Below are 27671 nucleotides of genomic sequence, written 5' to 3'. Positions count from 1 at the left end.
GTCACTGCAGCTTAATGATGTGATGGAGAAGGCAGGTAGAATAGCATTTTACTTAAAAAATTATTTCCACAGGAAATGATTTGATTTACATTTTTCACGAAATTAGTTCATTCACCAACTGGTTACAGAGGCTACATTTAATTAAAACTAGCCACACAGGTACTCCCTTTCTATTGCACGTTTAGAGTAGGTTCAAGTCCATCACAAAAAGGTTCTTGCAGCCCAAGAGGATGGATGAGTTTAAGGTGATCGTAAATGCACATAAGATGTCTGTAGCAATTGGATAAAAATTAATCCACAAAAGCTGAAATATACTGAAATGAGACAAATGGCTTCCACCAGAGAGTCATTTCCTAAAATCCTGACCGCAGGAAGTGCGCTAGAGTCCATTCCGTTGAGCTGCTGACCAAACGCTGCAGTTAGGGTTTCTGGGCTGGAGGCTGTGCGTAATCCTTTGCGCCTGGCGGCGGCGGGCCCGCGGGGTAGTCCCTGGGTCCCGATGGAGGCAAGTCTCTGTTAGAAGGCGGCGTATAGTCTCTCGGGCCAGGCGGGGGTAGCCGCGGGCCTGGAGGATAATCTCTTGGGCCAGGAGGACCGAGGGGTCGAAAAGGCGGGTGCCCACGTCCATAGCCTCTGGGGTCTGGAGGCGGCGGTAGCGGGCCAGGAGGCAGATCTCTCATTCCTAAGGGTGGGCCAGGTAAGAAATCTCTCGCAGCTGGAGGTGGCAAAGGAGCACCACGAACTGGAAGGAAAGGAAACCACGGAATTAAATGAACTCTTGCTTTCACCTGACCAGGGCAGCTCCTCACCCAGTTCCTCATTGCTTCATTTTGTGGAGCAGCTCCGGGGCGGGTCAGGCAAGTGCAGACTTCACCCACCATGAGTTACATTCTAGCGCGTTTGGGCTGCTGGCTTCCACGTTAGATTAAACAAGGGGAAATGCCTCCTTCATACCTGGGCATGAAGGGGGCTTGAAAGAACCTCACCTGCCCCAGCTTAGCGAGCAAGGCAGCCCGAGCCCATGAAGCGGGGAAGCCACATGCCAACCGCCAGCTGAGCTCAGTTCCACGCTCAGCTTCCAGGAAGCACAGCGGGAAAAGTTTCAGCGCACGGCCATGCAACTGTACCTAGGGGCACGGGGAGAGGTCGAGGCCCAAAGTGCCCACGGAGAGGGGCTGGCGGTGGTCCGTAGCGAACAGGCGGCGGAGGCGGAGGTCCCATCACCGGGGAGGTCATGATGGGTGTCCCGGCAGAGAAAGACGGTGGACCTTTGGGACTAGCATTAGCCTGTGCAAGATCAGATTATACTTAAGCGCGTTACTCACTGCATCAAGAGAGGTACTGACACTGCTGAACATCACAACCACTCACCCAACCGCCAAGAGGTGGAAGAGAGCAGAAAAGAAAGAAAAAAACCACACCCCAAAACACATCAACCAAGTAGAAAATAGGGAAAGTTACTGCAACATCATCATCCCTTCACCCGGAGCACTGCTTGCACTACCCAGGAGTGAGTCTTAGTGGATCTTCTGAGACGACAAGTTTTCTTTAGCTAGAGTTGTACTAAAGAAAAGTTCAATCCCTTCTGAAGTGTCCTCAGCGGACGCCCCTTTGGTAAAGGGCCTGGCACCTTGAATTACATATGAAATTGTGCTTAAATACCACAGGTAAGTCAGCTTCTTAGGATTACTGTTGTAGTCACTCCAAAGTGTTTGCCTGCAGTCCTTAACAAGAAAGATCTCATTTCCTCAATTCCATAAAAACCAGACAGCAACTGCTCATCATTAGAGAAACCTTGTAAGACAGAGGTACAAGCCCTTGGTTAGTGTCGCAGAGCATTTTGTTATTTAGCAGTTCAGAACACCAAGCCCGTTATTCCTCTCCATCAAAGCAGAGCAGCACCATATTCAGCCTCCAAATACTCACTGTAGCTGGTTCAATAGATGAAGGTGAATCAGTAGTTACACAGAGGGCTTCAGACTCTTTGGGAGAGGGGTGCTTTGGGGTTTTTTTTGGACAGCAAATAAGGATAGTGACAGGATACAGACAAGACAGAACATGATACAGTTAAAGAAGCAGCAGGAAGAACAGTGAATCATGTATTAGAAACGCTTCCTGAAGGTTGGGGTTTTTTCAGCTTACCACTCCATCCATTCCTGTGGAAGGGGAGGAGGTTCTTGGCCTGCTGCTGATAAGGGATGCTACAGCAGGCCCAAGATCTGTAAAGAGAGCCAGAAATACATGTCTTGGTGTAAGGAAGATGGGTTTTACGTTCCATTTCTGAAGTGAAAGAATCACTGAATAAATTGCAGTTGGTTGCAGGCCACATAACCTACCAGGTACAGACATCCTTCCAGGTAACTCCGGTGGCCTTCGTGGAACAGGGGGGCCATCTACCACGGAACCTTAAGGGAAACGAGAACCCCAGAGATCCTCATCACCCCGTGCCTGAGCTATTTCTGTTAAAATAAACCCACCCAAAACAACCACTCATCTGTGTATTAATAAACTATCCCTAGAACCAGGATCAGCCCTTAGCGTCCCGGGGTTCGCAGCGTAAGAGGCAGCTAGCACAGAAGGGAAGCTTTACTGCTTACCGAATTCACCCCTCGAGCCTTCCCTCCGAGGAGCAGAAAGGGGCCGAGCAGGAACTTCTATCATCTGTGTGGGTGATGGATTTCCTCCACTCACAGGTGACGGGCCAAAAGAACCATCTCTGCTTAAGGGCCCTATGCCAAATAATTAAAACCACTTGACTTTTCTACAGCTTATCAGAGCCTTATTGTTTTAAGCTATAACTGACTCAAAGACCAAAGTTTTGGGAGAAACAGCAGCATTTACCTCGTCGTGGTGGGACTGGGCGATCAGGTCTGCCTGGAGTTGGCTTTACAATCAATGGTCTTTGAAGCATGACAATTTTTTGGTTTACTTCTATTAATCTGATTTTAAAAAAATAAAAGACTTTTGTAAAAATTATTCAAATAATACACAAGTTGTATTTTTTATAATGTAACAAGGCAAACAGCATTGTGAAATGTTACAGCTTTCAGAAAGAAATCTTATTTTAACCATCAAAACAGTTTAATAGCAGTTTAAAATCAGTAACTCAAATATGCAGTGCACATCCCGAGCAAGCAGGCTAACTTGAGCCTCTTGCGTTGTTCGAGTTTCTTCCCTCCCAAGCAACGTGCAGCATGTTCAAAGAACAATAAAAATGGTCTGTCTTGTACTTACTTTTGTCTCAGGTTGGCTGCTTCTCTTTTTTCTTCAGCCAGAGCTCTCTCGGCAGAGCGGGCAATAAGCTATTAGGGAAAATGTTGCCAACTGCATTAACTGCACTGACCTGAAGTCAAATGCAAACCCTCTACGTCAGGAAAGGAAGAACATTCTTACCCAATTGTCATGTGCCTTCTTCTCATGAGCAGCAATCTGAGAAGAAAAGAAGCATTTTAGTTTATTTTGTCTAACTACCAGTATTTGCAGTAACTCACCAAGGAGCACTGCAGTGATACAGTAAAAGATGACACAATAACAAGCAAGCAAGAAGTTTACCTGGTTTTTGTAAGATCTCTCTGTTTTTTGCAATTCTTCTTCCATATCTTGGATCCTCTGCCTGTACAAAAGGAAAAAGGGGAATGAGAGAGGTTTAAAACTAATTTTCTTCAATAGCTGAAATAAAGGACAGTCTTCAGAAACTGAAGTTACTTGTAAACTTTCACTTCCTCGATGGCCAGCACTGCTTTTTCATCTGCAGCAGACAATTTCTGCTCCTTCTCCTGACGCTCATACTCTTCCTGGGTTAGCTTTCTGCATAGGAAAAAAAAAAAAAAACCAAAATACCAACTATATTCCCCCATCCTACATCTACTACAACTCAAAGTCAAGGTATTCCCCTGCTAACAACAGTGATATCAGAATCTATAATAATGTATAAGAATACAGAAAAAGAAATAATCACATAAAAGAGAGAGAAATGCTGTCTTTTGAAACCAACAGACAAGCCCTTTGTATATAAAACCTGAAAGCCAAGGACACAAGAGTTGACTGGACAGTTCTGTCAGCACCTAATGTTAGAATCTAACACTTGCAGACTGTCTCTTCAGATCCTGTAGTTTACTTATGAATCCTACAGACAGCAATGCAGATTTACAGAGGCAGGAACAAAGAAATACACAGAACTGTCATCTAAGCAAGGCAAGTGAAGAAATGAATGTGTAGTGAAAAAAGGGGGAATTGAGGGCGCAGGTGACAAACACATTCGATAGTCCTCAACAGTGTGCAAAGAAGCTTTTTTTTAAGTATTCTCCACATCAATTTATTACGGGATCAATTTCCACATTTTTTTTTTTATAACCTCATGGTTCATTAAGTTTTTCATTTTTGACATTTTCCTGGAAATATTGAAGAAAGAGCTCCAAGAGCTATCCCACAAAACTGGAACCATTAAACTGGCTAACAGCCAGTCCAACATAACCCATTTCCTTGGCTACACACGGAAACAATTTTCCAGAAAAAAACTGCAAGACTCATTCTAATCAAGAAGTAGTAACAGGCACTGTAATTTCCTAAAAGTTTTGGAAGGAACAGAAATTCTTCAGAGATATCAAGAGGAAGTTTTCCTCGAAAGGTGGGCTATCCTCCACCTCTCCATTATGTGTTTACTACACCTGGATCCTGAAGTTACAAGGTCAGGCAGTTTCACCACTGAGGTGCCGTACAGCCTCAATTCCTTAGCTTGTTCCAACCCTGTGCTTCCCCCAACCTACACACTTGAATTTCAATTGCTTCTCCTTCAGCCTTCCTACAGAATTTAGCTGAAAACATCCTTGAATCCTATCTCACATTTTCCCCACAAAATTGAGATGGTATTACAGACATTTATAAGTAAATAAATGAGGAATGAACACAGATATTCTTCACTGCTAGCAATTCACCCATCTCAGCTGTTACCACAAACTCAAAGGGCCTTAATTTAGCCCTTTGAGAAAGTATTTTAGCCTTTTAAGCTTTTTTCAAAGTTTCTACATTATCAGAATTTTGACTGACTGAACTGAGGTCACAGCAACTGAAACAAATTCTCCTGGACATTTTCTGGACAATGTGAGAGAGAAACCACAGAATTCACAGACCAAGCCACTCATCTCTGCTCTCCAAAAGTTGTTTGGTCAGGTTTTCAATAGTAGAAGGCCTTATCGTGTAATGCGAGTGTCTTATTAGAATCTCTGGAATGGCAGAAAAAGTCAAAAAAGGGGTACTAGCTTCAACCACACTGAAAGAGTAGCCACCACCTTTCATTATAAATACAACTTCAAGTTGTTTGATCCTTCTGAGCAAAGTGTTTGGGTAGTGCCCGAGATCTAACATGCCGTGTTGTAGAAGAGTCACAAAAGGCTTACTTCTGGAGTGCCATCTCCTTCTGCTGGTACAGTTCACCAAGAATCTCCACTTTCTGCTGTAATGTTTTGCAGTCATTTTCCAGTCGAGCTTTGGCTGACTGGAGCAAACACGAGTCATGTTCTAATTTTTTTATTTGCTCTGTTGGAGAAGCAAAGGTAGATTAGGAAGTTGAAGGACGTTGCAATGAGAACCGTTACACCACTTTAACGCTCTGTTGCTTTTGAAGCCACAAACAGTACATCCTAAGCAATTCTTTCACTAAGCCTACCTTCCAGCTCATGTCTTGCTGTTACTTCATCACTCAGTTTGGATTGCAGAAGATTTCTGTCTTCTTCAACTATGGATAACATAGTTTTTACCTGGAAAGAGGAGAAAGTTTATGATCTTAGGCACAGCAGTAATGTGGCTACATTTATTAGGTATCTTGTGCAGCATACCCTGGAGACATCCATCATCTGCTTAATCTGAGACTTCATCTTCTCACTCTCATTATCTAGAAGAGAAAGATATATTTGTTTTCTCCATTTCTTAATCCCAATTCCCTGGACTCTACAGCTGTTAAAAATAACACGCTACACTTTAATCTGGGATAGGTCTCCTTAAGTGGTAAAAAAACCAAACAAACAAAACACCAAAAAAAGAGGGGGAGGTGGGGCACAACAGCAAATCCATGACCAGCACAACAGAACTATTAGATTGATTCCAAAAGGCATTCAGAAGATTCCTTCTTGTTCACTTCTTCTACCCACCACACTAATAATGCAAACACTGAATCTGTTACTGGACACAGCATCTGAAAAATCACTAAGCGGGAATTTCCAGCCCACATATACAGTATGGTTGTGGTGGGTGGGGGAGACTTCAAAAACAGAGATGCAGCAAATACACGTGCAACATCACTAATGACAAACTGCCCGAGTAGTTTCTCTGTTTCGATCTTTTGTATTTAAAAGATGCGATTACCTAAATTAGTTACCTATGTAGAGGTAAGCAAAATACTCGTTAAAAATTCATATTAAAAATAAATGTAGCATAATAACAAAGGTGAGATTCTCAGCTTCCGGAATGTTCTTAATTACTAACCTTTATATGCAATCTTTAAAACTGTGTGACTACACTTCTGATATACCTAAAAGGTCATCTAAAAGCAATTATTTGCCTTTTTAACAGTTTCTCCTTTCAGCTAGGAGGTACTTTGTGTTTGAGGATGAAAGTTGGCAGTCTTACACCACAGGCAGCTACAGGTATGGATTCCCCTCGTTACCTGTATGACGTGCCACGGACACACCGCGGCACAAGCTGCAGCCAGTGGGCAGGACTGCTGTACCTGGCAACTCGCCGTTGGCCAGATCGTCTCCTGAAGCCCATTTGCACCCTTCACCATCCTTCTCAGCCTCAGATGCTGAATCCATGTCGAGCTGCTTCAGCTGCATAATGCAGTTAGTTAAAACCTAGTAAAAAAATCAAAATTTCAATGAAGAAGAATCGCTCTGCATTTTGTAAATTGTTTCAAAGTATTTTATGATGCGTAGTATTTAAAGCAAACCTGTTATAAAGAACCTACTTCAATCTCATTTTCCTTGTAGGCAAGTGCTTCTTCTAAGTCCTTCTGAGATTTCTGATACAGTTTGATCTGCTCACTGAGCTCAGCATGCCTCTCACTCCAACCTTCAGCTTCCTTTAGCAGCTGTATGAAGCACCAAGGCAAGATGATTACTTGTTTTTATTTTTAGTACAGCGTATAAGTAATTAAAGTCTATTTTACTGCCAGCTCTGGTGATAACTGATCACCACAGGTCACAGACACAGGGTAAATCTCATGGTTATCACACATTACTAGTCCATTGGTAGAACTGGATGCTGGGTATCTTTCTGCAGTTTATATTATTCGGTGATTTTACAAATTTGACATTTTCTCAGCTAATATCCCAACAACAGAACCAAATCGCTCACACACTTCAAAATAGGAGGAATTAATCACAGTCCAGAGGTATCAAACCACATTCCTGAAAAGGCCATCTACTTCATATACAGAGAAAAAAAATCAAACAGATACTTGCAATTATTTTTAAAAGAACTTGCATGACATTTCAGGGCTAAAGGTCCTCCCCACTTAGCTTAGCTTCAGAGTTGCTTTTTGATAATTCTTTAGAATTACTTCCTTGAGTCCTGATCCCAAGCAGCAATCTCCCAATCATGCAGTGGCTACACCACATCAGCACAGACTTCTTGTGAAGTTGCTGACAAAAACTAAAACAGGCAAAGCCTTCACACTGAAGACATGTGGCTCACCTGCACAAAAAGCCTGTACAGACAGGCAAAGGGCATTTAAATTTTCTCTTGATAACATGAAATGTTGAATTCTGACATGTTAAGAAAACGGAAACATGCTGAAGTTATACCCAAGAAAGCTAGGAATAAAGCCCCAATACTTTGTTCAAAACAAACAGAATTGCTTGGCCTGGCCATAACTTACTTGCTCCTTACTCTTTTTCAGTCTGGCATTCTCTTCCTGCACATGATGAAGCTCAGATTTCACCTTTTCTTCACTTAGTTTAGCTTCATTAAGAGCAATCTGCACCTACAAATGAAACAAAAAGGAACAAAAAGACAAATTGTAATGGAGGAAGAGCTATGTATTAGCTGTAAAATGGAAAAAAAAAAAAAGAGGTATATATGCACAAACAACCTGGAATCTGCCAAGCTAGCATTTTCTATTACATCCTAGACATGAATTTTCCTGGTACAAAGAACTTGTGACTGTTGAGAGGGTGTAGATATTTTTTTACCTCTGAAAGCTCTACAGAATGCACACTGATAGCCTCTTGAAGTTTCGCCAGGGACTTCTGAGTTTCAGAGATCTATGTAAGAAAGAGATGAGCAGTGACTCTGCATTAGCCCGGTACATGCCTTAGCCAGAGTAATTATTTTATCTGTGTAATATGGAAGCATAAAAGGAAAGTCAAAACACCAACACATTTCCATTTAAAGCAGCCATTGGACTAGCAGCAACATAGCACTGCCTTATCAGCAAGGTAAGGAACAGAAACACGCAGTACATTAGAATCAACTTCCCCCTGTGACTCTGCTTGCTCCTGGCTGGGCAAGTTCCCCGTACACCTGCGCAGTCTAAAACAAAAGTAACACGTGTTGCTGTCATTAGCGACAACCTTTGATCAAAACAAGATCAAAGAACTTGTTGGAGCTTACCACTACCACAGAAAATCAGGCTTTAAAAAGAAAAAAAACCACATAAATACCGCTGGACAACAAGAATGAAGGGCAGCTTAAAGATCTCCACACGTACTACAGAACGAGATGCTCCCCCTAAGTACAAGAAAACATCTCTTACCAACCTGAAACCTTCAGCTCATATTGTTAAGGAACTTCCTGCTCTGGGTAGGAAATATTAGACTAGCCCATGATTGAGTACATCTGTGTGTGACAGCACATAACCACAGAGGTCCATCAAGATCTTACCAGAGGGAAAAAAAAAAAAAAAAACCCACAAAAAAAAAAAAAAAAAAAACAACAGATTCTTTCCCTGGAGCTTGGGATGAACCTAAAATTTCCTTTCAGTTCTTTTTGAGGTGGTTCATCTTCGCTCTACCTCTACCTGTTTACCCATCAGGTTGTGACCAGCATTTAGGGTGCATTAAATTAAGGACAATGTAAGACATGAGTGTGATCGCTCTTACCTTGTTCTGTTTCTTCTCATTCTTTTTCCTCTCCGCTTCAAGCATTGTGTGCAGATTTTTTACTTTGTCATCTAGCTGACGATTTGCTTCTTCCAACCCTTTGACAGTGTCCTAAAAAGAAAGAAAACGACCCAATAAGGCAAGTTATTTTACTGACGGTTTTGCTTTTAGTACAGAGACAGTTAACCGTCTCTTACCTTAAGCCCTGTAGTTTCATCAGAGAGAACATCTTGTTGTTCTTGGGCCACTTTCACAGATTCCTTTGCTTCCTTTATCTAGGCACAGGAACAACCAAAAAAAAGAACCAAGGAAACTGTCAACATAATATTCAGTAAGAACAGAAAATAAAAACACAGTAGCTGTTGCACTGACTGTGTCATTAAACCAGTAACAGAAAATTAGGAAGCAAAGGATGAGAACCTACAACAATACCTTTTGATCATATTCTGACATCTTTTCTAAGATTTCTGTTTTTTCTTGCAGAAGGTTTTTAATTTTTTCAGCAAGTTGCTTTTCAGTCACTAGGAAGAAAAAGAAAGCTTACAGTAACTGTCCATATCCTGGGGTGGGGATCAGAGCTATCATTGCTACCACTTGAGGGAACATTTTCAAGCAAGGACTAAACCATAAATCAGAACAGTGTCAATTCCCTGGCAGTCAGCCCTTCCTGCAGGAATCTGAGCATCTCCAGCTTTCATTTAAAGTCAGGACTGAAAACAAGACAGTAAAGCATTGAACACTGACAAAAAGCATATAGCTTTTGCATCCACTTCACAAAAATCTGGTCACAGAACGCACATCAGAGCCTGGCTAGGCACAGGACGCTGGGTAGCCACAGATGAGGCATGTTCAAGGGAAGAATTGGCAACGAAGATGTCAGAGCAGTCTTAGACCGCTGCTGTGACACTCCGGGAGATGCAATACCTTCCCCAACAACCATCTCTTTCTGCTATATCAAACCTGAATGTTTGGTCAGCAACGATAATAGGATGAAAACTGTCAAAGACCTACTGGGAAGAGGAAAGACAGTCAGCTAGCAGGTGGCATCAGTAAGCCTCAGGGAACTGCACCACTTTCAAACAGACCTCAAAAGAGCTATGACAGAGCAACAGTTCTTTAGGCATGCATTTGTTTCTGAGCCCCGACAAGCTGTCAACCGGCCCTTAGGACCCAATAAAAATCATTAACATACTTAAATTATTTTATTGCGGATTAATTTAAAGAACATCTAATTGTCGTTCTTTTTCAAGTCCTAAACCACGCTGTAGCTGCACACCCCAAGCCCCAAATGCCTCACAGCAAATCCTGCAGCACAAACAGGAAGCACTGGTTGTTCCAACTGCATCCCACAGGGTGCAATGGGAACTGCTACTCCACCTTCCCCTCCCACGTGAGGGATTCTGGGCCAGTGGGATCCCCATCCCTTCCTGCTCTGGGGAGAGGAGAGCCAACAAGCAACTGCTGAGGGAGAAGACAGTTCTCAGCAGTTTAAGGGAGGCAGGAATCCCTGCATTAGCTTGGTCTCCTGATTTTACTAGTATCATGAAGAGTAGATAACAGATTTTACCTTTGGGACTTCAAATATAATCTATCTTTTAAACCATTTTTGTCACTGTTACTATTTCTCTATTTTCAATAAAGATTTTAAGAACAACTTTGTCATGCTTGAAGAATATCTATTTTTTCTCAGCTTTAGTAGTTTCTATACAGTATCATACCAAAGAATATTTTGGGGGCCAAAAAAAAAGCATTAGACCCAAGTTCCATATTTTGTTAGGGTAGGCACCTAAATAATTTCTACAGCACCAGCACCAATGTTTTTCCCCCTCCAACAATAATTCTTTTCCAGTACAGAAATCACCTTCCAGAAGTAGAATGGATTTTTTTCAGTTCATTAATTCTGCATTATACTGCAATATATCTACAATGAAACTAGAGGAATGATTCAGAAGTAGTATGGTTTATGAGGAAGAAAGAGGCAAATAGTTCATGTGAAGGCAACTCTTTCATATTTTCAGGTTTTATTCAATTATGAATTTCAGCCATCACCCTACTTTGAATTCTCTTTCTTTTCTATTCAGTACACATTAATTTTATATACCTGAAGCTTGAGAAATGCTGTGGTAAAAATCAATGTGCTAGCCATAGTAATATCTGCATTATTTGAAGTCCACATTTAACTGACTTTGCAACTGCACAGCAGTCAGTTTCAGGGTTCCCTCAATCCAAAAAGGTAAGAGGAACTAGCTACTGTTCTTTGTGAGCAGCAACAAGCAAAAGCAGATCCACTGCTAGTCAGAAAAACAAAGCAAACTCTACCCCCACTACCGTTGTGCCAATGAATCGATGGATCACATTTATATTGAACAAGGTGGAGCTTTTCCTTGCCCTTTAATTTGCAGGTGTGAGCTGCATTGTTTCTCCTAATCAAAGCATTATCAAAAGCAAAACTGAAATCCTCAGATTCAAGTATCCTCTACTGACCCAGCTTACACCATAACCTTATAACCTTAGTCTCAGCGCTCTCCTTGAAAGGCAGTCAAGATGAACTCTTGGTCTTCTAAAACAATCTTCAGAACCTTAACATGCCTAAGCACCAAGTACATTGAAAAGCACAGAGAAACTTACCTTGATATATTCTACTCTTTACCTACAGAAGAGGAGGGGGGAAGAATAAAAATAAATTAGCCATGGTAGGTGAAAAATTTTATTCGTTTTCCCTTTTCAGAAAAGTCACTACATACACAGATTAAAGCAGCATACAGAAAACTCATGTATTGCTGCCAACAAGGGTGTTGAATAACACTACAAACAAGCTTAAGCAGTTTTCTAATAAAAGCTTCTAGGTTAATGCCTTGGAGTCTTAGTAAACGTCTGCTTACTTGGTCACTAAAAGGACAGCAGTAACTGCCCACATCAGATTTGCAACAGAAAGTGAAGCCATTTCGCATCAAACAACACTCATGAACTTGCAAACACAAAACCACTTGCATCCCACTTCTCATCCCTTTGAAGCAAGGTATGTTTACATTACGGTGTTAATTTCAAAATTAACAGAGTTTCAGAAGTTTTCTTTTCATGCTGTTATATTAACACAGTTTTGCACTTGAAACTGACCTAATGTATTTGATATCAAAACTAAACAAGTAAAAAACTAACAATATTATTATAGATAAAATTTATTTTTAATTTATTTTTGTCAAGCAAAGATAAAAGTATTCTACAAACTTCCAGACCATATCATCGCTGAACTGGACAGCTGTAAAATAAACTGTCCCATCTGATTTTCATCTATCCCTTCCCAAGGAGATGGCACTACCATACTTCAGAGCTGGTAATGGTACTTTTCTTGCACAGAAAATTATCCGTGTAGGAAAGAGGACAAATGTGGAGTGAGAAGAGTGGGGAAGGGGCTCTCCAGTGGGAATTAAGATCAGGTTTTTAGGTTTCTAAATGCAGAGCCTGCAAGCAGCTGGACAGTATGAATGGGGGAGGATTAACTGCTTGTTTTGGAGATACTTGGCAACAGGCTCAAGCACATGGAAGGCTTTTCATTTCAGAGATTTGCTGAGCCTTTCCTCAGTCTTCTTTAGTTACAACACACTCCCCTATTTTGCTCTTGAAACTGCCTCTTACCGAGAAATCTTCAATTAACAGCTTAAAAGGAAACGCTTCTTGGCTTGAAGCAAACTGCAGCCTACTACAGCTATTAAGCCCAGCATTAATGCTCTAAACAGAAAAAGTAAAAACACAGGGGACTACCCACCACTTTGACCCCAGTAACGCTGAAACAGTTTAACCATACAAAAGACCACTCAGTAAGTGAAATATCAGCAGGCTTGCAAGCATGAAGTATACTTACTGAAAGGCAGGTTCTCCAGAAAATTATAGCAAGTGTGGCAATTCCCACTAAGGCAGTGATAATAATAGGCTCCCATGGAAGTCCATGGAAATCAGGCCCAGGACGAATTTCCTCAGGCAGGGTAGCAACCAACTGAAAACCGACAGCATTGATAACTGTGAGGATATTTTCATTAAATACTGCAGCAAAATAAGCAGTCTGCCAAATGCTTTCATTCCTCTGATAAAACCAGAGAACCATCTAGAGCTTTCTTGCAGTTTTTCTGTAATGTGAAAACCCTAAGTGAAGAAAACCACAAGGCAGCACAGCACTGGCATTTCAGCTCAAAAGTCTTGAGTATCTGGAAGACACCCGACAGGACCAATCTGCTGGCAAAGAACTGCTACACCAAAATAAGCTGATATACACATTTGGCATTACACAGCGCTAGGAGTTATTTGATCCATTTCTAAATAGATCTATGAGGATGGAAAAAACACTGAAAAACCCACATCTTTACATCTGGACGTTTGTAACAAGCCAGTAAAAACAACTCCCGCTCTCTTCCCAGCTGTCACCCTGGCCACAGGGATGTCGTATGTCATGTGTCCCGTCATACCAAGGCCAGAGAGCACCGAATGCCTGGAAAAGGTGCCAACACCTGGTACAGTTCACAGGGCTGGCACACAGAAACCTCTGCCTTCCCCCCGCCACAGCCGAGGGAAGCCGAGATTAAAAAGAAGGGGCACACTGTCCCCCGAGGAGCCCAGCGCAGGGGCGAGCTGCCGGTTCGGCAGGACCCCCGCTCCAGCGGCAGGAGCCCAGGCAGTGATCCCGGCCCCTGCTGACGCCAGCAGGTGCCTCCGGTCCCGCGGGACATCCCCAAATGGCTGGGGGGGGGGGGGCGGCCGCCGGGGCAGGCGTATGGCGGGGTGGCTCCCCTCAAGGGCTGGGAGGTGGCCCCCCTCAGGGGATCGGGGAGGGGAAGGGGGGGGGGGGAGGGGGGTGGCCTCCCCTCAGGGGACCGGGGAGCAACATCCGCCTCGGCCCGGGAGTCGTGGGTTGTCACTTGGCCCGCCGAGTCCCCCCGGGTTCAGACCGGCGCAGCCCCTCCGCCGCCTGCCACAGCCGCCCGCCCAAGGGCCGGCAGCGCGGGGGGCGGCCCCGCCCGGCGCGCGCAATAACAGCGCCCCGCCCCCCCCCCCCCTCGCGCACCTGCAGCAGCCGCCGCGCCGGGGGCTCCGGGAGGCGCGCGCCGCCGCCCGCGGGGTCCATGGCGGCGCGAGCCAGCCGGCAGGCACACGTCAGCCCGGAGTGACAGCGACGCCCCCGCCCCCCCGCGTCATCGCCGCGCGCCGCCGCCCGCATGCGCAGCCCGCTACGGCCGCCACTCACCCGCCGCAGCAGCTCCCGCGCCGGGCCCAGGGCTCCCCGTGAGGGGGCGCCGGCCTCCGCCCCGCGTCCCGCCGTTCGCCCGGCGCCCCCCGCCGCCGCCTCGGGGCCTGGAGGGAGAGGAGAGAAGCGTCACCTCACGGAGCGGCCGCCCTGGGCAGCGGGGCCTGCTGACGGGGCACGGCTGGGCTGGGCTGCCCCCGCGCCTTCCGCCGCGGCCTAGGGGAGATCTCAGGGTACGGTCCCCGATTCTCCAGGGCACTGGAGGAGGAGGCAGAAGGCCTTGGAAGGGACGGTGATATCCCCCAGGCTGCTTTAGAAAGAGTACCGGAGAGAGCGGCCCAGATCCGCCAAGTGGCTGCCAAGCCTGCCTCAGAGCACACACAGCTACAGCCACAGGGCAACAGTAAAAAAGCACACGCTCTTCAGTCCCTCATCAATAAACCTATGTCTTCTAGTAACCTTCCAAGGCTGTTAGTATGGCATAAGCTTTAAACCATCCTCTACCCTGACCTGAAGCCTGCCGCCTCCTCTCACTGCTACCGCTGTCACAAATTCAAATTAACAGATGCAAATAACCACCTGCCCAGCCTGCTGCTATACTGTGGAACAGCTCCTGTGAGCAGAGGTTCGACCAGCATCTGCCCTGATTCTTCTCAGGGCTTCCAGCACTCCTCACAGGAACACCTGGCAAACAGCATTTAACCACCATTAAGGAACGGAAGATTGTCTAAAATACAAGGGAACATCTGGCTGCTTAACCATGTAAGTAATCCACCAGCCATGTAAAATTCATTAGGTATCTTTGCATTCAACCTAGTTTTCTTCAGAACTTACAAACTGTTCAAAAGTGCTTGGCTATGGGGATCGTGCAGTACCTTGGTAGCGTACAAAACCTACGCAAAGTGTGCCTGGTTTTTTTCTAAGTGCTCAGTGAAGATGGATTTATTAAGCATAATTAGAGGTGAAAGCAGAACAGCAAAGATGAGCTTAGCACCAAGAATGGAGTCAAAGGTAGTTTCATGCCAAAACAGCTGGGAAAGGTGATGCTAATAGGACCCTTCCCTGGCATAAGGATGAATCAGCACAGATAAGCACACTTGCTCCAGAGGAAGGCCTCAGCAAAAGAGTCAAACATTTTTCCTACTCCAACAAACACCTTAGCCAGAAATTACTGAACTGCTTGAGGGAAGCTACACTCCATCCTTCCCAGAAAGTAATAGAGCCCAGAGTTACAGGTTAAAAAGAGCAAGTGCAGGATCCTATAGCCTCATGGTTAGACTGTCAGCCCCCCCGCAAGGAGGAGGAAACCTGAGCTGATGGTATGCATCCAGCTCTTCATCCACTACTACGCTGAGACACAGTCCACTAGCCTGATCACAGAACTCTATGACAGGAGTTTTCTTTATTTCTATAGTGCAAAACTATAGTAGGAAAACTGCTCTGCTGAGACGAGTGATAGCAACACAACACTGCCACTGGAGGGACTCTCATGGGTTAGTGAAAGCCATTAGGATTACAGCAATTTACAATGGAAGTATTAGTGAAAAAAATTTGTATTTGCTTAAAAAAACGTATTCGCCTTCAACCATGCTCCTCTCTGAGAGCAAAAGAACAAAATAGCCCAATTCCAAGAGGTTACCTGCAGCTGTATCTTCCCTGGCACTCTGTCTTGAATCAACTGACCCAAAGGAAGTATCTTCCAGCAGTGATCCTCTTTCATTATCATAGTCTTCTTCAGCTTCTCTACTGTCTGAGAAGTTTGCCTCCTCATGCACAGGTGGAACATTAACAGCCCTCTCCTCCTTCTCCTCAACAGGCTGTTCAGGCCTCTTGTCTTCAGGCTGCTGAAATTCTCGATTGCTCTCACCCATGGCATTGGGGTTTCTGATGGAAACTCTGTAATATTCAGCTTCTTTTGCACCATCTGTGGCAGACAGGGAGACATGAATTAAGCACTGAGCTAACGTGCACATCTTACCCACAGCTGCCTCCAGTGAAATACTGCATTTGACAAACACTTTCTCGACACTTTTTAAACACTCCAGCTTGTGTGCTGCTTCCAGTATATTCTCAATTAACTTTCAGTAACACTTAACGAAATGTTCATATGGAATTTATGCAAGGTTATCAGCCACTGACCTTGCAATAAAATACTATTAGATGAAGTATTTTCATTGTTCATGACTATCAGAAATCACATCCTTAACACATACTACAGTAAAAGGAGCCTTGCTAAGAGCATATCTTGCCAACTTCTTGCACATTAATTAGAAAAAACATCAAGATTGCAGCAGATTCTACTGCTGGTTCTTCCCCTGTGAAAAGATCTGGTTGTTCAGTATTTCTACTTATGCACTCTTTTATGAATGTTGGTAAAATATATGATGGCAGGGACACCTGAGATATTAGGTGCATAGATTTAGTGCCTGAACTTTGCATTAATCACTGGATCTCTCATAACTGGGTGCTAGCTAGTTCAGAAAATGACTAACCTAAACCCTCCAAAAAATTCAGCACATTAATGTATATGACTCCTTATTTCTTGAGAGTAGGAAGTATAGACATGACCTGAACGGCTCCTTCTAGCCATGCACGGATCGGATCCCACTGATTTTACACAGAACCTGGCCCGTAAGAACAGATATACTGAGTTCAAAATTTTCTCTCAGGATTTGTCCCTAGGCCACCCATCACAATGCCAAAAATAAGAAAAATCCCAGCAGATACCATAGGGCCTTTTTCAGTTCTGCTCCCTCACCCTACACTCTTAAAGCTTCTCTGGGTTGCATAGTGTTGTCCAGGGCAGGGTTTTACTTCCATTTCAGCTATTTATTAACTGTTTTAACATCCTACCTTGAAAGTGCAGCAGATCATCCTCCTGTTCTGGAATGGATGCAAGTGGGACACTGTCACTAGCAGATGAATATTTACTCCTTAAAGAATATATTAGTTCTTGAATATCATCCATCAGCGCACTCTCCTCGTCATACAAATCCATCTCTTTCACCACCTCCTCTTTATTTTCTGCCACTCTGGAATCCAGAACTTTTCCTACAACATCCATAATGCTTGATTCTGAAAACTCAAGTATCTGGTCCAAAGCTTTTTCTATATCTTCATTATTATGGCTTGCCTTCCGAGCAAGCTCCATCTCTACCTTCATGTCGTGGAACATGGCTTCTACCCTAACCACATGTTGACGTCCAAGGTACTTTTGCAGACGTATTACACGCTTTTCATCAAGAAAGTCTCTCATTATTGTGAGCTGCTTCACAGACTCGCTGAAGTCTGTTACAGTGTCATCTGTGGCTGCTGAGCTGTCAGCAGGGCTGGAGAAATGTACAGACTGCTGGTGGTCATTTCTTGTATGCTCTAAATTTTGTACCTCTTTTGAGTCTTTCTGTGAAATGCCCCCTGGAAGATGACCTTTCCTTTGGTTAAAGTCATTGTTGTCTTCTATATCAGGAAATTGGAATTTATGCTGTTCCGCAGCTAATAGCTCCTCAGCTTCAGAAGACTCATTATCATCTTTCATGACATGTTCCATCTCATCCAGTTCAGCACCTTCACTCTCTGGTACGTCAGCCTCTTTGCTCCCAGTCTGGCTTGCATCTTGCATGCTGACTGTTTTTTTAGCCTCCTTAGAAATTGTGTTTGTTTCCTCTCCTGTTTCATAAATAGGGTTTGCAGTTCCCAAAACAGCTTCACTTGGTACTTCTAAATCAGGATTTGTACTTTTAACATTTAGTGTGCCACCTTGTACATTTGCAGCCCTTGCTTGCAACAGCTTTGCACTTGCAGCATTCTCATCTTCCAGTAGCTCTTCTACTGGTTTCAGGTCAGGATCATCTTTAGCATCTGGCTCTTCAGATTGCCATTCTGGTCTTGGTGTTCTTTCTTTAGCTAAATTTGTGCCAAGATTTCTGTCTGAATCTCTATCCTCAGTATGAGTAGTTCTTTGCTGAGTAAGATACTCTGTCTTAGTATTCTGTGTAGTGCTTCTTGATTTTTCTTCAGGGGAACTTTTCTCGATGCTTTCTTCAAATACTGTCATCTTGCCAAGATTTCTTGAAAGCTCTTCTTTCACATCTACCTCCGAATACTCAGTCTCATTTTCCCATGGCCTAGGTTGCTCGACAGCTCCTCTATGGCTTGCGTCTCCCTCCCCTGCAGGGGTTTCTTTCATGTTTCTCCATTTTATTTCAGGTTCTTTGTTAAGAGAGGCAGTTTTTTGATTTTCATCATCAGTCTCCCCTGTTTGTTTCAAATCTTCTTCATGTCTTAGAGGCTCTTTCTCCATAGTGGTCATTCCATGCTCCAGTTTTTCTTTCAATAGGTCGGTATCTCCTAAGTCACTTTGAGATGCATTTTTTACATCTTCCACTGGTTTGGCTGGAACATCAACAGGCTTGTTCTCAGCTCTTCCCTTCTTTGCTTTCTCCCATCGTTTTCTGTGCTTGAAATCATTTTCCAAGACCTCTTCCAAGGTATCATCCTCAAACTTTTTCTCATCTTTCTCTATTCGAGCAAACGGCACTCCTTCTGGACTTTTGTTGCTATTGCCAATGGATGGGTTTAAAGCATCTTGCTTGCTTTTAACAAATGATTTGGACTCCAGATCATCTCCTGGACTAGGCAAAACATGAGGATCAGGCACAGCTTTACTTTTCAGCTCTTCAGTACTTGTCTGAGTTCCATCAGCCATGAGCTGCTCTTCAAACTGTTCAGTTTTGTTTGTTTGTTCTTTTGAACCCAGATCACCTGTACCTACAGGTTCCTTCCTAAGGTGTTCTTTGAAGAGATCCTCAGGTTGAGTTGTTGCTGGTGCTTCTCTTTTATTAATGAGCATTACCTCATCTTGTTTCTCTTTCGTTTGTTTAGATTCGGACCTGTCCACACTTATACTGTCACCTGACTTCTTGCTCTTACTGAAGGCATCCTTAAGAATTAATGCATCTGAATCAGGTTCTTCCTCATTATCTCTTTGGTTATTTAGCTCTGTAGCACCCTTTGCATGTTCATCGGGTTCATGACTTTGTGACTCAATGTCATTGCTTTCATCATCTTCTGAATCCACTGGGGATGTAATTTCTTCCTCTGCCATAAAAGACAGCAGAGGGATTTCTTCAGACTGATCTGTAAACTCTGGTTCCTCCTCTGCATTATGAGCATTAATGCTCAAGTCTTCATTAAAATCATCTTCCAGCGATGTAACAAGTCGAGTCACTTCATCATCTGATACAACAGCATCAGCAGTTGAGCCAAATTTTGTTTTCAAGTTCACAGAGAGCTCTCTGTTTAAAAGTGTATAGGCATTGACTTCTTCATCCTCGTCATCAAGTTGACTGGTTTCACCCTGAGGAATACTAGTGTTTTTGGTATTTTCACTTTCCAGCCCTTTTAGTTTCCCATGTAGCATTCCTTTCAAGTGCTCATGTGCAATTTGATCTCCCTGAGAGTTTTCTTTGTGACTATTGACACTGGAGTCTCCCCCAGTATTTTCAGTTCCTTCTGTAAGAGAACTGTCCACTTCCTCTGTCATGGCGGGGGCCTCCTTTTCCTCTGTGCTTAGCTCAAGATTGTCTGTCTCCAAAGCATTAAGGGACTTCACTTCATCAACCTGTTCAATCTCCTCATCCCTTTCAATTCCTTCAGCTGGTTTTGTCTGTGGATCATTTGATTCAGTGTCCCCTTCATTTGCTGTCGTCTCTTGCAACGACTTCAAAAGCTCATCCACATTGTAATTATCAAAATCATCCCTTCCGCCATCAAAGCAAACAAAATCTGTTTCCTGAAATGAAAAACAACACGTAATCATAAATAATATGTTCTTTATTACAGTGATGAGACCAAAATAATTCGGTTGGTTAGAGAGAGAGAGAGATACAGCAGCAAAGTAAATCATATTAATTGTGTAGGATTAACACCCTGAGTCCTTAACCAAAACTTTCTTTGAAATTGGTGGAAGTTTTGCCCAAGGACTCTTAAAAACCCAAATAAAAAGGCTGTGGCTTAGCCCTGCCAAAGACCTCCTAAGTGAAGAGCAAACTGGAAGTCAGCAATGGAGTTGACATTATTATACTTTACTCATCACACACATCCTGAATTAACAACAAGTCTATTGCTGAAAGCCAGTGAGGAGAAGAAAACAAGCATCGCTAAGCTTGTTTGTCACAATTTCTTTTAGCTGGTCTCTCCTGAAATGGCCAAGTCCTCCAAGCAGGAGCTGCCTCTCACACAATTTCTGAAAAATAAAGAGCAGTGCAAGTCACTGAACACAATTTCATAAGGGTCTGAAACTGCATCCACAAACATGCACAGCTCTGGCCTCACTCACACAACTCCGGGGTTACCAGCTATTAGTGCATGAAAGCCACCTATGTGTGTAGGGGTTGAAAGGCCAATTCTAGAATCAAAGGGCTAAGCACACCAGGTTTTGCTTGTTTCTGATAGTACTTTAATATTTGAAAGTTTGGGAAAAGAAACAATTCTGAATACGTACCAGACTACGTGCGAGCCAGCTAGCAGCTTTTCTAGAGCTAAATCAATCCAAATGGATTTTTTTAGAAGAAAACCAGAATATTAAAGAAGGACCAACGCTCATCCCCACGTATAGCTGCACAAACATTCAACCCCCTGATACACATGTGCATCCCTGCATGTACGTAGCTGCTTACTAACAAAAGGTCCCTAAGGATCACTGATATTCCCATTCTCCTCCTCAGGGATTTTATTGAATGCTGAGGTAAGAAACAGTAAGAAGCCCAAATAAAAAAATAACAAGACTTACATCTGTTGGTAATTCTAGCTCCTCATTGGAATAATTATGGTTTATTTCAAGTAAATCCTTTGGAAAATATCCAAAATCGCTTCCAACCTGCCAGAAAACAAACACAAGCAAATAAAAACCAGTAAAGCAACTTTCAAAATCATGCGACTATTCCTAATTACAGACACTAGTAACAAACACATCAAACTTTCCGTCAAGTATTTCTAAGTGAAGTTTAACACAGTGAATAAAAAGATTAGCGATACCTTTTTTATCCAATACTTATATTTCACAACACTCTTGTGAAGCTGGAAAGTTTTTCTATTCATATTTTAAAGCCTGACTTATAACAAATTATTAGGAGAGTTGGGAATGACGTCCAGGCATTCTGGCTCAGGTGCTTTAATTCCTATTGTGTGCTCTCACGGGCACCACATATGCCTCAAGTATTTTCCTGAGTAGTAAGCAGAAGAGGATCTTTGACAAATAAGATTTACATCCATGCGCAATGTTATAGCCTGAAAAGTGCTCACTTTGTAGCTTAAGGAAGAAAAAAATTCTTAAAGCAGATTTTAGGAAAATGCAAAATAGTACCTGAGGTAATAACCTATCTTAAAACCTGTGTGAAAAACAGCCCCTCTCTCCAAATGCATTATTACTCTTCAGTGACTAATACAAGCAAAAATCAGTTGCAGATGGCAATTTTCAAGCAAGTCAATGTGCTAAGCCAAGGCAAACAGTGGAAGACAAGAATCTCTCTTATCGCTCACCAGATAAGATCTATACAGTAATGCTCTCACTTGTGAGTTCTGACAAGGGCTGTCAAGAAGCCAATATTAATAGCACGCTATCACTATGCAGATTAGATAATCCAGGCAATTAGAGCCTGGACAACACACCTAGAAAGGTACAGAGTACCTAGATGACCAAAATATCCAGGGGCAAAAAAAAATAATTTTGGTCACTTCCTCAATGTTTTGTTAAAGGACAAAGATGCCAATTACTCATTTTCTTGAAGAGTTTGTTTGGGAAGAGCACTCAGTTAAAAGATGAAATTAAAAAGGAAAGCATTATGTCATAACAATTAGGGATATATAGATATACGTATTGTTACACCGACATCACTGAAATAGGTTAACCTGGGATGAAGTTTTCTGGATTTACAGTGGCATTAAAAAAAAAAAGGGGGGGGGGGGGGGGGGGGAGAATTGTATCCAGTAAATACTACGTACTAATCATTTTGGGGTTGGGTTTTTTTGTTATGCAAGAGAAGTAAGCACTGATACATTATAGGGCTTCCTTTTTTACCTATTTCTCATTCAAATCTTACCTTCTATAGTTGGTATCTCTGAAGTCAATTACACATATATTTAAAAAACCAGTACAATTATTACCTCTCTGCTTTTTGTAAACACACAGAGGTACTCTCTTATGGAAAAGAGATAATGTATACAGGTTTATTATTGGGAATTACTGGGAATGGGAAATTAAACTTGACAAATCAAAAGCTTGTCCTTGTGTGGTATACTACAGTTTTATTCTAAATTGGCCTGTTTCTCTCTACAAACTTCTATTCTAGTTTTAAATTATCTTTCTGAAAACAAAAGCTAAATCTTCAAAGTAGTCTCTTTGCAGACTAATCTCCGTGACTACCCTTATAATTAGGCATCACGATTTGAAACTCATTTAGCATAATCCAAGCTGCTGGCCATACAAGTCCTCTGCAGTGACCCAGTTTGCCACTTACGTGGTTTATGAGCCATATGGGATCTGCACGCCCAAAATTTCATCTGCTCCTATCCCTACAAGTCCTCTCTTGTCAGGGAAAAAATGCCTTATTGTGCAAATAAAGGAAATATTCTTCATTCTTTACAGACACGACAGAGGAAAGATGTTATGAATGCCAAATAAATAATGGAGAAAAAAGTGCATCCTTCATTTCCACTCCCTTTCCAGTTAAAATGCCATCAATGGACAAAACATAGTTCTGTGTACAGCATCTGTCCCCACCAGTGCCCACATCCAACAGCCAGCTGCAGCAGATTCACTGACCAAGAAGCCAGATCCTCACACTGCCTACTTCAGGGACAGAAGAGACAGCTGGGAATAAATATATTCAAATGTTTTTAATCTTAAAGCCCACATCCCCAAAGCACAGGCACCACAGGTACCTAAAACTGCAAAACATCAGGCAAAGAAGAGCTGGTTTGGTCTGCCCTTGCTGAGCACTGGCATTGTTAAGACACAGAAACAACAGGAGAGAATTCCCTGATCCTCTGGGTTCTCCAGACATATTCTGTCTTCCTCTCTTACCTTAAATTCACACATCCTGTTTTCTTTTTTATTACCCTACATGCAAGATTTGAAAACAAAAGCAAGAACCCACAACCCAAAAAAAGTCACAATCTGCAGCCAAATCTTTCTTATAATGTGAGGCCAGAAAGAGTTTTTTCTCAACCTTAAATCAAAGGAATAAAGTTCAGTCTTTTGCCGTAAGATAAAATAACAGTCTTCTGCAGCAATAATTCAAAAGTGTCTTTGCTGAAACATTTTGTTAAAAACCAGCAGTTTTTACTTAGAATTATCTGAAGTAATTTCAGAGTTCTGGATCCTGCTAAAGATGAGAGCGGCGTGCCAATGAAATGCATAGGAGCAAAGTCTACATAACACAGCTTGATGGAGTAAACAACGTGAGGTAGATGCTGAAGAGGAGACCAGTTTTAGAGCACACGGTGCGCTGGACAATGAGAGTACCCGCTGTGCTCCACCTTTCGCCTTTGGGGAAAAAACTAAGTATTTTACTGGAACTGACGTATTTGTGAAATTCATAACATAAAAGCACTACGAAATAATGGTCATAAAACATTGCCCAAGCATCTAACTTTGTTTATTAATGAGGTTTAGACAGCTCTGCTAAAAACTGCGTGCCATATAATGTATAGAATATGTATATAGCTGGGTTCCAACATATTTTCATACGCAAAATACTCACTGAGTTCAAAGGGAGTTCTGCAAGCAGTGAAGTATAGAAGACTGGGATCATAAAATAAAGGATCTATTTTGTTAAAATACAGCATGGTTGCTGGCACAGGAGAAAAAAAAAAATCAACAATGGCTTGAAAAGGGCGGAGTGAATTAGAAAAGCGAGGGCAAATAAAGCCCAGACCTAACCGCTGTAGATTTTTCAGCCTTGGTGAAAGGCTCCTTTCTTAATAGATCATCTCCCCTCAGGTCAGAAATACTATTGTGTTTCTCAGGGCTCCTCAAAAACTGATTTCAGGATTAGAGCCTGTATTTACAACTTGTTTGAAGTAAGCCCCTGGTTGCAATCGTTAAATCTTCTCATACATACATTCCCCTAACCTCTGCCCTCATCTGAAGACCAGAATACCAGTTATCCCTTGATTTCGTAGTTTCCATTATGCTCTAACAAATATTTTTCCCAAAAAACTTTGGGGAATGGAAAAGCACAGTAGGGTAGATGCATGGGACCAAACGATACACACAAGCACACAAAGTCACGCAATGAGATCCCAAAAGGGCTGCAGCAGAAGGCAACATGCCTTCCATTGGAATCCGTTTAATCGCAGACCTCACTAGGTAGCCTGTTTTTAATTAGCAAGCAACAACCTCCCCCTAGCTCCACAACTACAGACAGCAGGCACGGCTGGCCTGCATAAATCAAGTTGCCCAGCCGAATCTAGCATGGGAAGTCACGTTGCACAGGAGAGACCCCAGCGCTATCTGCAGATCAGGGACAGGGTCAGACACGCCAGTGCCCTACTCAGCATGCAATGCCTACTCAGGCACCCCTGGCCCCACTGCAGCGTTGGACACTGCTTGTTGCAGTCTTACAATTAACGCAGCAGCAGTCAATCAAAGCAGGGAAAAAAACTAAGGTTACAGCCACCAACTGAAAGGAATTAGTCTGTCATCACTACCCTAAAAAGAATATAGAGAACAGCGTTAACATGATTAAAAAATTACAACAAATAAAATGAGGCACTGCAATTTTTCAGACCTGCCAACTTCAGCTTTTACTTATTAAAGCAAACATCCTTTTAACTTGGGAGACATGCCTAACTGTTGCACGAGCTTCCTATCAGAATATTAACTGAATATTAACTCAGCAATTACCTCAAACCTGCTGTCTGATCTCACAGCCTGCATTACGCCTTGTTAGAAAATGCAGAATTGGCCCCACACTGCTACTCTGCGTCTCAAGAAGCGGCAGCCCTGGAAACCCGTACCGGCTAATTAACCAGATTATTTATGGTACAGTACATGTCACAAGGGAATTGCCAGCATGATACAATTATAAACTCTTCTTTAACCACGTGCTACAGTTTTCTGCTCTGTTCTGTATTGTTCTAATTGGATTCAGCTCCTGCTGAGAGCTTGGCTGTCCACACCCAGCCTGAACAGGTTAGAGAAAGCGATACACCCTGCTTTTCACTAAAACCACTAGTCCCACAGCCAGCACCCAGGTGTGGCTTTGAGCAGCCTAGACCACTGTCGCAGGCAATCATCTATCCCTTGTAGGCAGCCAGGGTAAGCAAGGATGTTGAAGTAAACGATTCGGACACAAAAAGGTGTGTAAGGGAAGCATGGGGAGGGGGCAACAGGGACCAGGTCTAAGCAACCTCCAGACTGCCAGTGCTTTCAAGGGAAGCCCACAAAAAACCTGCTCTTCCTCCAGGGTATCTCAGTTCTGCTTCTGTCAGGCAAATGAAGCGCTTACCATGAAAGAGGAGTTTTCTACGAAATAACTGCAAGTATGGGGACCCCCCTTTCCCATCAACAGCACCCTCTCAGAGTGCCCAGAGAAGACAAGGACTCTGACAAGGCCACTACTCTGCAAGCTGCCACAATGTGTTACTAAAGCTGAAAGAGAGACAGACCTTTTAAAAATCAAATTTACCTTAATTCTTTTTAGTTTTACTACTTTTTTTTCCCCCCTCCAACTCTGCATGCAGATTAGATAAAAAGCAGAAGAGTGCAACTGAATATCAGGAAGAGAAACACTGTTAAAACACGTACGTGGAATGGTCTTTAGCAGAATTAGAGCGCAGGATGAGACCACATCGCAGGTAAAACACAAAGTGCAGGCTTAAAGCCTTCCTAGCTGGGAAGGGAGGCTCAGCTCCCAGGCAGGCTCATGGGCCACCACTTACAGCGCTGCACGGGGAGGTTTTCAACACAAAGGCAGTTTTCGAACACTTTTTAGCATGCATTAGAGCTGCCCATTTTTCACAGTACTTAATGCCTTAGATCTGATCAAACCACATCCCATTTCACACAGGCCTCAAGACAAAATAGCTAAATAACATAATGAAGGCCGTGTTCAAAACCCTGCGCATCCTCCTGCAAGGCAAAAGGAAAGAAAAAAGATCCACTGAAAGCACCAAGCAGAACAAATGCTTCACGGTACTTACACTTCCAGCCCACAGCTCAGTTGATTTTCCTATTAGTTTGTAATATACATACACTGCTTCTCCCTTCTTAAAATTTACAAAGCGACAATCCGGACCTTTAAAATCCTGCATCGCCTTCCCTCGGCACATTAACACTGTCCAAAGGAAAAAAAAAAAAAAAGAAGAGTATTACTTTAATAATAATAAAACAGTTTCAGGAAAAGGGTCTTTGCTAACTGGCAGAAAATAAGACCTCCCCTCCCCACACGCACTGCTCTCCTGTTTTCTGGACTGGGTCATGAGATAAGAACTTAACTCAAAGCGTAACTAAAATAGGAGATCATTTAAAAACTAAAGCAAGCTCACTGATCAAGGCATGCGTTTGACAAAGCACTTGAGAAACGCGCATCAGAAGTGCTCTATGATGCTAATTATTCACATTAAGATGGGCTGAAAGCCGGCATCTGCGCGCGAGCAAACCAGGCCCCCCCAGTTACTCAGCGTATAAACAACACCCAGGGAGCGGGTTCATTCCCGGAGGTTTTGCAGGGGGGAACCCCGAAGCCGCGGGGATCCCAGAACTCGGTGGGGGCAGGGGAACGGCGCCCGCCGGGCCGCGTCCCATTTTCCCGATCCTCCCCGATTTCCGTGCCAAGGTGGGGGGGCGCTCAGGGAAACGCCTCCGGGAAGCATGCGACGTGTGCATCTTTTCCCGTAGGAAGTTCCCGGGCGCGGGAGGCGGCCCGCCAGCTGTGCCCAGCGCCGGGAGCGGGGCCGGGGGCTCCCTCCCCCCTCCCCTCCCCGCCGTCCCCACTCACTGCTGCACTCGGGGTCGGCGCAGCGCTTGCGCTCGGCGAAGCGGCGGCCCAGGTCGGGCTCGGCGGCGGCGCAGAGGGCGGGGGGCGACGGGGACAGGAGCAGGGGCAGGAGCAGCAGCAGGGAGAGGAGCAGCCGGTGGTCCGGCAGCGGGGCTGCGGCCATGTTGGCGGGCCCGGCGGCGGGGAGGGAGCAGACACGTCAGCAGCGCCGGCGGGAGGGCGATGTGGCGGGGGAGGGACGGGCCCGGCCCGGCCCCGCCGCGGCGGGAGGAGGGCAGCGGCCGGACCCTCCCCCCCGGCCGCGTCCCTTGCCCGCCTCCGCCGAGACGGGACCCGGGC

The 27671-nt window shown here is 43.8% G+C and overlaps 1 protein-coding gene across 2 annotated transcripts; it reads right to left on the bottom strand.

Annotated features, from left to right (window-relative positions):
- Positions 1 to 31: 31 nt before the first annotated feature.
- On the bottom strand, positions 32 to 27547 carry MIA3 (MIA SH3 domain ER export factor 3). 2 transcript variants are annotated; one of them, XM_040611667.1, is made up of 29 exons: positions 27333 to 27547; positions 26536 to 26669; positions 21122 to 21208; positions 17185 to 20122; positions 15971 to 16255; positions 14332 to 14438; positions 12958 to 13089; positions 11724 to 11745; positions 9528 to 9616; positions 9293 to 9370; positions 9096 to 9206; positions 8187 to 8258; positions 7874 to 7978; positions 6962 to 7084; positions 6725 to 6848; positions 5835 to 5890; positions 5666 to 5756; positions 5397 to 5535; positions 3706 to 3807; positions 3553 to 3613; positions 3394 to 3429; positions 3235 to 3302; positions 2842 to 2939; positions 2598 to 2729; positions 2337 to 2405; positions 2143 to 2219; positions 1927 to 1998; positions 1128 to 1287; positions 32 to 742 (listed from the first exon to the last, which is right to left on the bottom strand). In XM_040611667.1, exons 1-29 carry the CDS (start codon positions 27493 to 27495, stop codon positions 420 to 422), a joined length of 6054 nt encoding a protein of 2017 aa, XP_040467601.1. In that variant the 5' UTR covers positions 27496 to 27547; the 3' UTR covers positions 32 to 419. The 2 variants fall into 2 exon arrangements, with proteins under 2 accessions (XP_040467601.1, XP_040467602.1); XM_040611668.1 differs by lacking the exon at positions 1927 to 1998 and having other exon boundaries at positions 27333 to 27546.
- Between the last annotated feature and the right edge of the window lie 124 nt (positions 27548 to 27671).

Source organism: Falco naumanni, chromosome 12, assembly GCF_017639655.2.
Source record: "Falco naumanni isolate bFalNau1 chromosome 12, bFalNau1.pat, whole genome shotgun sequence".
NCBI lineage: Eukaryota > Metazoa > Chordata > Aves > Falconiformes > Falconidae > Falco > Falco naumanni.
This window is presented reverse-complemented; position numbering and strand designations above follow the sequence as displayed.